General features: G+C 45.8%; 1 protein-coding gene across 2 annotated transcripts; it reads left to right on the top strand.

Moving 5' to 3' along the window:
* The first annotated feature begins 632 nt into the window (after window positions 1–632).
* On the top strand, window positions 633–4,443 carry LOC111145588 (C-X-C motif chemokine receptor 4). 2 transcript variants are annotated; one of them, XM_022500577.1, is made up of 2 exons: window positions 633–744; window positions 2,860–4,443. In XM_022500577.1, exons 1-2 carry the CDS (start codon window positions 726–728, stop codon window positions 3,900–3,902), a joined length of 1,062 nt encoding a protein of 353 aa, XP_022356285.1. In that variant the 5' UTR covers window positions 633–725; the 3' UTR covers window positions 3,903–4,443. The 2 variants fall into 2 exon arrangements, with proteins under 2 accessions (XP_022356285.1, XP_022356274.1); XM_022500566.1 differs by having other exon boundaries at window positions 637–740; window positions 2,856–4,443.
* The last annotated feature ends 5,433 nt before the right edge of the window (window positions 4,444–9,876 follow it).

Consider the following 9,876-nt stretch of genomic DNA (forward strand, 5'->3'; position numbering starts at 1 on the left):
TTATGCCAAATAATCCTACCCTCTCCTGAAAGTGTTTCCTTATTATGTGTACCTGATGCTGGTACTATTACTGTGGATGTGCATGTGCTCTGGAGAGTCATTTTTATTGTCTGAACGGACTGCATCTGCGGAAAGCGCCGGGGAATGGAATCAGATGCTGGACCCACTTCCAGCATTGCCGCCTACTGGTTGGGTCATTCTGGCACATCACTACTCTACTCCGGGCCTCAGTGTCTCCATTTGTAGCATTCCCGGGTCTGGAATTCCATCCACGTGAGCAAGGATGGATGCGCCACACAGGACGCGATGGTCGCCCGCGCTTCCCACCTCCTTTCAGGCGCATCCAGCTTTCCCAAGTTGGGGAACGCCTCTGGGATGCCCTCCACAGCCCAAGACTCACAAGGTGACCTCCAACTAACAGCAGCCGCTCAGGGGATTCCCAGGTTTACCCCAATTAACCTCCCTGGGACTGCTGGAGCGCTTACCCCACCCCTCCCTCGAGCCTTCCTCCCCTACGACTGCTCCCTCTGCCCCACCCCGCCTTCCCTTTTCCCTGCCCCGCCCGCGCACCCGCATGGCGCATGCGCCGCCCGCCGAGCGTGTTTTTATAAAAGTCCAGCCTCGGCCAGAAACTTCAGTCTGTTGTCTGCGGCAGCAGGTAGCAAAGTGATCCCGACGATTTGGGTGCTCCGGTAGCCCCTGCGGCTGGAGAGCGAGCAGTTACCATGGACGGGTTCCGTGTAAGTCCAGTTTCAACCTGCTTTTTCTTAAACGTACAAACACGTAAACTTAGAGCGCAACCCCTCGGAGTGGTCATAACCGACCAGAACATGGGAGGTGCGGGTACCCGGGAGAGGAGCATGGAAAGGAGTTTTCGTGCGGTTGGTTACCCTGGAGGAGGGGGGTAGGATTGGAATCTTTTACTCTGTAAACAGAGGGGAAAAAACTGGAAGGACCTTTTCGGTGGCTGCATGTGCCTCTCCCTTGAGTCCTGCGGCGCGCGCTGTGCTTGCATGCTGTTGGCAAACATAAGAACATTCTGTGCACAAGTGCGGAGAAGGCGTGCGCGCTGCCTGTGAACTCAGACCAAGAGTCTCTCCTGCAGGGGAGGAGGAGGGGTTTTTTGGGGAGTGAATTATCTGAATTGAGAGGTGGAAGGCGGTGCGCGGGGTCTGAGTTCCCAGAGCGAGGTTGCGCCCCTGGTTAATTTCAGGCAAAGTCTCCAGGGGACCACTCTTGAGGTTAGGCGCGTGTTCGCCGAACTCTGCACCCCCCGAGGAGCTGTGTCAGTACCCCAGCATAGTGAGCGGAGGGCGGGAAGGGCGGGCGGACCCAAGGTGCTGCTTGCCTGAGAGAGGTCTGAGAATTGGCCACAGCAGGGAGGTGGCCAGGAGCCGCCAGTGCGCCTTAGGATTGAGGGAGAGACCTCGCGGGCATCGGAAGCGCAGCTAGTGGACCCCGGGGTTCCGTAGTTTGGGATAGTACAGAGGGAGGAGTATTAAGCAGTCACGGTGCAGCGGGACCCAGAGGTGTGCCCCGCGGGGACTGGGGTGGAATGAGGACTTGGGAGGGCACCGGCCTGCGGGTAGTTGCGGCGCAGACCGGCAGGTGCAAGTGGGGAGACCGTTTAGCTCTCACAGATCCCAATTGCGCTGTTTAACCGTTAGTGGTTTCCTGGAGACTTTTGAAAACCCCTTACCAGGAAGGCTTTTCGTTTCCCCCAGCGGCGCGCAATTCAAAGGCGTTTACGGAGGAGCCGCCCATTCTCTCCCCAGCACCCTGTAGGACTGAACTTGGGGAGCTGCCGGGCGGAACCCTGGGAGCTTGCAGCAGCTGGTGGTGGGCGTGGGCGTGATGGGCAGCCGCGGGGGTCCGGAGTTGGACCACCCGGCCCTAGGTGCGCCCTCCGCCTGGAGGCTTCCAGCTGCAGATCTCCGACCCCATTTACTGGGTCAGTGGCGGGGTGGGAAGCGATCCGGGAGAGTGAGGAAATGAAACTTGGGGCGAGGACCATGAGTGCAGACCCCATGACCTTCCCCTCCCATTAAAATGCTGCACTCCCTAACGTCCTAAACGCGCCAAGAGATAAACAGGTAGACACCCCTGCCCTGAGGAGCACCAGCTGCGGGCCTGTGTGTGGGGCGGTATCCTCTTCTCTTCTAACACCCCTATTCAATACCCCAAGCAATAAAGACTCTTCGTTTACGGCCGTATTCTCCTTCTCCACTACGCGTTGCTATAAGTACAGAATGGCTTGTGTTCAGACAAGCGAGGGAAAGACAATGTTTTGCGCCTTAGGAGAAAGTTTTGGGGACCCTCCCCCATGCTCCTTCCTTCCCTTTTCCTTGTCCTGGTAAATCTTCGTATAGAAAATTAATCCCACTCCCCAAACACGGGCTTCTATTCCCATTCCTCACCTGCCCCCTCCCACGCTCCCCCCCCTCCATTCCGGGCAGCCTAGGAGGGGCCTCTTTGTGTTTTGTTTTGGTATTTTTCCTCCCAAGGTTTTTTTCTTCCCCTAGTGGGCGGGGTAGAACAGTTAGCAAAGAAGTGACTTTGAAACCGTCAGAATCTCAGTGCCCTTTTGTTCTAAACAAAGAATTTTCTAATTGGTTCTACTAAAGACAGCTATAATGAAATGACTCTGGGGGGAAGATGGGGAGGAGGGCTGCAGGAGTCTATAATTCTCTTGGGCTCTTCCCCCACTACTTCATTGGGAGCAGAATGTCCTGAAGAAGGCTGGGATAAGTTGGGTTTTATAAATTACTTTTTAAAATCGCAGAAAGATTTTTTTGAACTTGGAGAATGCCCGCTATACTTGAAAGTTAATATCCATTCCCTTGCCTCTTATGCAGATATACCCTTCAGATAACTACACAGAAGATGACTTGGGCTCAGGCGACTATGACTCCATGAAGGAACCCTGCTTCCGGGAGGAAAATGCCCATTTCAACCGTATCTTTCTGCCCACGGTCTACTCCATCATCTTCTTGACTGGCATAGTGGGCAATGGATTGGTCATCCTGGTCATGGGTTACCAGAAGAAACTGAGAAGCATGACAGACAAGTACAGACTGCACCTGTCTGTGGCAGACCTCCTCTTTGTCCTCACGCTTCCCTTCTGGGCAGTTGATGCTGTGGCAAATTGGTACTTCGGAAAGTTCCTGTGCAAGGCAGTCCATGTCATCTATACAGTCAACCTCTATAGCAGTGTCCTCATCCTGGCCTTCATCAGTCTGGACCGGTACTTAGCTATTGTCCATGCCACCAACAGTCAGAGGCCAAGGAAGCTATTGGCTGAAAAAGTGGTCTATGTGGGCGTCTGGATACCTGCTCTCCTGTTGACCATTCCCGATTTCATCTTTGCCAACGTCAGGGAGGCAGATGGGAGGTATATCTGTGACCGCTTCTATCCCAACGACTCGTGGTTGGTGGTGTTCCAGTTTCAACACATCATGGTTGGCCTTATTCTGCCGGGCATCGTCATCCTGTCCTGCTACTGCATCATCATCTCCAAGCTGTCCCACTCGAAGGGCTACCAGAAGCGCAAGGCCCTCAAGACCACAGTTATCCTCATCCTGGCTTTCTTTGCCTGCTGGCTGCCCTACTACATTGGGATCAGCATTGATTCCTTCATCCTCCTGGAAATCATCAAGCAAGGATGTGAATTTGAGAGCACTGTGCACAAGTGGATTTCCATCACTGAGGCCCTAGCCTTTTTCCACTGTTGCCTGAACCCCATCCTCTATGCCTTCCTTGGAGCCAAATTTAAAACCTCTGCCCAGCATGCACTCACCTCTGTGAGCAGAGGGTCCAGCCTCAAGATCCTTTCCAAAGGGAAGCGGGGAGGACATTCTTCTGTTTCAACCGAGTCCGAGTCTTCAAGTTTTCACTCCAGCTAACACTGATTGAAAAGACTTGTATACATTAAAGAACTTTTTTTTTTATGTTACACATTTTTTCAGATATAAAAGACTGACCAATACTGTACAGTTTTTTTACTGGATTTTTTTCTTGTGTTGCTTTAGTTTTTGTGAAGTTTAATTGACTTATTTATATAAATATTTTTTGTTGTTGTTTTTCATGTGAATGAGTGTCTGTAGGCAGGACCTGTGGCCAAGTTCTTAGTTGCTGTATGTCTGGCTGTAGGATTGTAGAAGAGGGAACTGAACATTCCAGAGTGTAGTGAATCACTTAAGCTAGAAATGATCCTCAGCTGTTTGTACATAAATAATCTCTCCATTCCAGTGGAACATTTTCTTTTTCCTGTTCTTAAATTGTTTGGTTATACTATGTGATTTTGCTGTAGAAGGTGGCACTTATAACCAAAGCCTGAAGTGGTATAGAAATGCTGGTTTTTCAGTTTTCAGCAATGGATTGATTTCAGCACCTACAATGTACAGTCTTGTATTAAGTTGTTAATAAAAGTTCATGATAAACTTACTCAGTGTTATGTTCTGATTTCTGTTGACACTCCTTTGGCTCACAGAAGTAAAAAATAATAACATATTTATGGCATGTCAGGTCCTCTTCTGGTTGTTAAAATATTTTGCTTAACCCTTATCATAATTCTGTGATAGGAACTCTGGCTCAATTATTAATAGTAGAACAATAGTTTGTAGAGCAGGAAACTGAGGCACAGAAACACTAAGTGACCTGGTTAAAGGCTTGGTAAGCAGCACCACCAGTATTCCAAACCAGAGAATCTGTCTTCAAAATCTGAAGTCTCAACCACTTGCAACTCCCAGACATTCAGAAACATCTAGCCAGTTCCTATTCCTATGAAAAAGAATCTGAAGGATAGGGGTGCCTGGGTGGCTCAGTGGGTTAAAGCCTCTGCCTTCGGCTCAGGTCATGGTCCCAGGGTCCTGGGATCGAGCCCCGCATCGGACTCTCTGCTTAGCAGGGAGCCTGCTTCTTCCTTTCTCTCTGCCTGCTTCTCTGTCTACTTGTGATCTCTGTCTGTCAAATAAATAAATAAAATCTTTTAAAAAAAGAATCTGAAGGATAAATGTGTGTGTAAAGGAGAAAAGGTCTGTAATACCATGTTTTAGATTTTACTACAACTGACCCCTTGTATAACCCAGGTCTGTGCTGTGCCAAGCCTGGTATGGTTTTCCTCTCTGATTTTTCTCAATCTAGATACCATCATTCCCTTTCAACAGACAAAGGAACTGAGATTCACAGACTTGCCGTAACCAGCACTTTCAAGGGGACAAACCAGGAGTTCATTGCACCCCTTGTTCCATACCACTGTTGTTCCCCGGGACACCTGGTCATAAGTCAACCGAACTGTTATTGAAAATAAAGCCAAAAGTGAATGTTTTCTTCATAAAATTAACCAAGCCAAAAATACCCCTCTTGCAATATGTTCTATGCAAATCTCAACACTTAATCTATTGTAACACCTAGCACCTCAAGGGTTTAACCAAGCAGATAAAAGTTAAATTGGTACTTTGAGAGCTCAGAAGAAAGGTCCACTGACCTCATTGCCCATATTTTGCACAAGATTTTGGAGTCTTATGTAATAACACCCGCAACTATTTACACTACCATTGTGCAAGCCCCAGGCTCTTGAGTAAATTTCAGCTCTGATCTCCGTTTAAAGATAATTTCTAAACGATGTAGCAGCCATACCTATCTTATTCGGGGACACAAAAAGGGTACTCCAGGCATGCACTCAAAGATAATAACCAGGATATAATCAAAGCAATATTTGGTCTACTTTTCATAATTGTTTCTGGCACAGAAAATCTATTTTGGAGGAAAAATTGCAATGTATTATCTTTCTGAGGCAAATCACATTTGTCGAAGGCAAATTATAGATCCCGTGAAGGGAAATAACTTAATTACTTAAAATAGAATCCAATTTGGCTGTGCATTTCTGCTGCAGTCTATGGATCTGGAATAATTCAGAATGGTATTCCTACTCCACTTGAGAACACAATTAGATTTTATATAGGAAATTTTCTTGAGGTTTCTTGGTTTTTCCCTGGGAAGCATAATTGGATCACCCTTCATTTAAGCATAGTTTTACATGTACTCTTTGGAAGGCTTAGTCTTAAAACCATGACCATTGTAAGACTTCACTTGAACTTTCTCTATAAATATTTATTCTTGAGACAATAGAAGAAATCCTTGGAAGGAATTCGTTTTCTTTCTCCTCTTGGCTTGAAACCTAGTCAACCCAGATTCCTCTCCTTTACCCTGGAGTCACAACAAAAGGAACCGAGGTGGAACAAAATTCCCAGTGTCACCAGACTTAATGGATATTTCATTCTCCCTTGGAACAAAGGTGGGATAACTCTTTTCCAGATAGAAAAAAAGGTCTGGCTCTCCCCTTGCCCCGAAAGCCCCACCCCCATCATTCTCTGTCCCCACCCTGCCATGTTCCAAGTGGCTCCAAAGCATTCCCTGTGTTGTGGTTTGTTCGACAATGCTGGGAAACCCAGTGTGCTAGCCAGTCCTTGTATGAAGTAGCTGATTTTTCCCTCTCCTCATCCTTTATGAATGGGGCCCTTGAAGGTCAGTAATGTAGATCCAGTTGTATAATGGAAGCTAAAATATTTAAATTGTATGCATGCTGCCACTAATGGCATAAATATGACATCTGAGTTATAAATAACATTAAGCTTGTAACTGGGGAGGAAAGAAGATGTTTTTATCTTGCAAAGCCTTTGTTTTCCTAAAATGCCACTGGGCAATTCACCTCCCCCTGAGGTGGGCTTCTGAGCCTCCTTTTGTGGTTATGCCTATGTTAAAATAGTTAAAATAATTCCAGGGAGCCATTTTAAGAGGATAACCTACAGGTTTTATTTTAACAATCTAACAAACTTGATTTTCTCCAAGCTTATTGTCGGATAGTAAAGGCACCACAAACAGAATTGAGTTGTCATTATGTCCATGTAATACTGAGGAGGGCTAAGGACCACTGGAGACAAAATTCACACTACCTTAGAAAATAGTCTAGGCATCCCACCAACACTTAAAAATGTGACATTGCAGCCTGGCACCATAGGGATGTACTCAGCCCATTTTGAAGAGGATTCCATTTGGCTTCAAAGTGGCTTAGCCAATCCGTCCTGGAGACCCAAAAGTCAGAGGAATGCCCTTTCCATGAGCACAGCCCAAGAGAAATGCTGTTGAATGAGTCCTTTTGAGGCAGTAGCTCTCAACTGGGGCAGGGCAGGTGGGGGTGGGGGTAGCAGTTGCCCCTCAAGAAATGAAATATTTTGGTTTATTATACTGGAATAGGTGGGTGGGTAGTAAGGTGCTACTGGGATCTAGTGTGTAGGAGGCAGAGATGCTGCTAAACATTCTACAATTATCCAGCCCAAAGTGTCCATTGGACTCAAGGTTAAGAATGCCTTTTCAAGATGAGGGCCACAGGATGATAATGATTATGAAAATAAGGGTATATCCAAACAGTATAATCCCATGAAATTATCAATGGACAGAGTTCCAAGGTCTCCCTTCAGCACCTCTACCTGGTCTCACTTCAATGCGTTCTCATTCCTCCTTACTCAACACACACCATTCTCTTCCATCTTTATTCAATATCACCTTGTCATAATGAACATATCTTTCTGTTTATCTTCTTCTCTCATGCTATGCTAGGAAGATGTCCCACAAAGAGAAATAAATGGTAAAGGGTGACTGCTGCAGATTTTCTAGCTCCCACCCAATATCTATCTCCCCAAAGACCACAATGTTTACTTAGTTAATCCTCACCCCAGCCTGTGACTCAATTTGGAACATGTCCCACTTTGCTCCTTTTATTCAAAAAATAAACAAGGAGTGATGAGGTACAAGGCCATTGTTCCATTGTCTGCAAGTGACTTGGATTAATTTAAAGCAATCCTAACAAGTCCAACAGTTAAAATCTAAAACCTTCTGAAAATCCTTCTTTCAACTGAAAATGCAAAGTGTTTGCAGGCTGAGTTGAGGGATCCACAATATTAAGAAGCCACAGAAGAGGGGGAGGAAGGATTTTTCAAAATCAAACAAATAAAGGTGCTCAACCAAACCATACCAGGTGCTGGGTGTTTATCTGGTAAAGACAGTCCACGATTAAGTTGATTTACATATTACAGTTCAATTAACTAGAACCCAACTCATCAACCTTCTTAATTAAAGGGAATTACTTCCTCATATTTGACTCCGTCAGATGGAAAGTAATATTTATTGAGAGCCAACTGAACACCGGGCACACTCGTGCATGTGCTCCTCAGAAGAGCCCTACCAGTTAGGTATTACTCACCCCATTTTCAGGCAAGAACACAGATAAATTAAACTATAATAACGGGGTTGTGTTTTTTTCCCTATGCATACTATAAATGGCACTGAAATCAAACCACCACGTTCTGGGGCATGTCCTCAAGTTCTCAATATCTTCAGTCTAAATGCCTCTATCTCTTCTAGGTTGGCTTCTATGTGATCACAAAAACAGTCACCATTCACTTTGAGGGTTTCCCACGTACCGAGGTACTTTGATTATTTCATCTTCATGACCACCCTGTGTATGAGGTATTATTTTTGTTTTGTTTTAAAGATGGAGAAACTGAGGCAAAATTTATCTAACATCGTATGAGTAGCAAAGTCTAGACTTGAACACAGGCAGTGTGTGTCTTCTTAAGCACTACAGCAGCTTTGTTAGCTTCTACCCTGTTAGCCAGGGTAATATCCATGAGGTCAAAAAGAACCTCCATGCTCTTCAGTCCTCTTTAGGCTTCAATAATAGACACTTGCTTGGTTATGCTTTGTAAAGAGACAAAGCAGTGATTTTTTTTTTTTTTTGAAGATTTCATTCATTTATTTGAGAGAGAGAGAGAGCATGAACAGGAGGAGAGAGAAGGGCAGAGGGAGGGGCAGAGGGAGAGGGACACACAGACTCCCCATTGAGCTGGGAGGGGTGGGGTTAGGGGGGTAGGGGGTGAGGGGTAGGGGAGTGGGTAGGTGGCTGGCTCAATCCCAGGACCCTGAGACCATGACCTGAGCCAAAGTCAGACGCTTAAGCAACTCAGCCACCCAGGTGTCCCCAGACACTGATTTTTAGAAAGATTTTCACTATTAGTCACTGAAATAAAATGGGATTAAGTGCCTGGTACATAGTAGGTGTTCAATAAACATTTATTGAGTGAGGGAATGAATGAAAATCCACAAATTTCCATTCCTAAGAGCACATCACACTCTAAGAATTCAGATTAATGTTGGCATGTGACTTGACCTCCTTCCTTCATTTTTTCAGGCATTCTTTAATTGAACTATTTACTGAACAACACCCTGGACCAGGCAGGTATGCAAATTGCTCACAGTATAGTGGAAGATGTAATCCTTTTGGTGTTCTAGATAAGGTGGAAAGTTAGTCAAAAGATTCCCAGACTTTCCAAACTGCCTTACATTTTAAGATATCAAAATTTCCACCCGTCCACTCAATTTTCCTATTGTATAATACCCACTCACTCCCATTCTTACTTCCACTGATTCTCCATTTAGGAAAGAGCAGATCCCTGCCCACCTCACAAGTTGGGTGAGAAACTCCCAATCCTGGTCTGTTTGTATCATGAGGATAAGAGCAGAAATTCTTTCAAACCATAGGATATGGGGAAAAGCCCTAACGGCAGTTTCTTGGCCTTCTGCCTACAGGAGACAACTTGTTAGGCCCCTGGGATTGAAGAAGGAAATCAGGACCATCATTTTAGGCCACATCCTACTTCCTCTGGCAAGCCTGCTCAGTCTCTATCAGTCCAAAGTGAGCTTTTCCATCTGAAGTTCTTAGCTCATGAAGTCTGCAGTGTGTAAGCTAGCACAAATAAAAGCCTTTTGAAAAGCTAAAAGCAGCTTTTGTGTGTCATTACAGTCATTTTTTTTTGTTCA

This window comes from Enhydra lutris, unplaced genomic scaffold (assembly GCF_002288905.1).
Source record: "Enhydra lutris kenyoni isolate GAN:26980312 unplaced genomic scaffold, ASM228890v2 scaffoldscaffold1, whole genome shotgun sequence".
Classification (NCBI taxonomy): domain Eukaryota; kingdom Metazoa; phylum Chordata; class Mammalia; order Carnivora; family Mustelidae; genus Enhydra; species Enhydra lutris.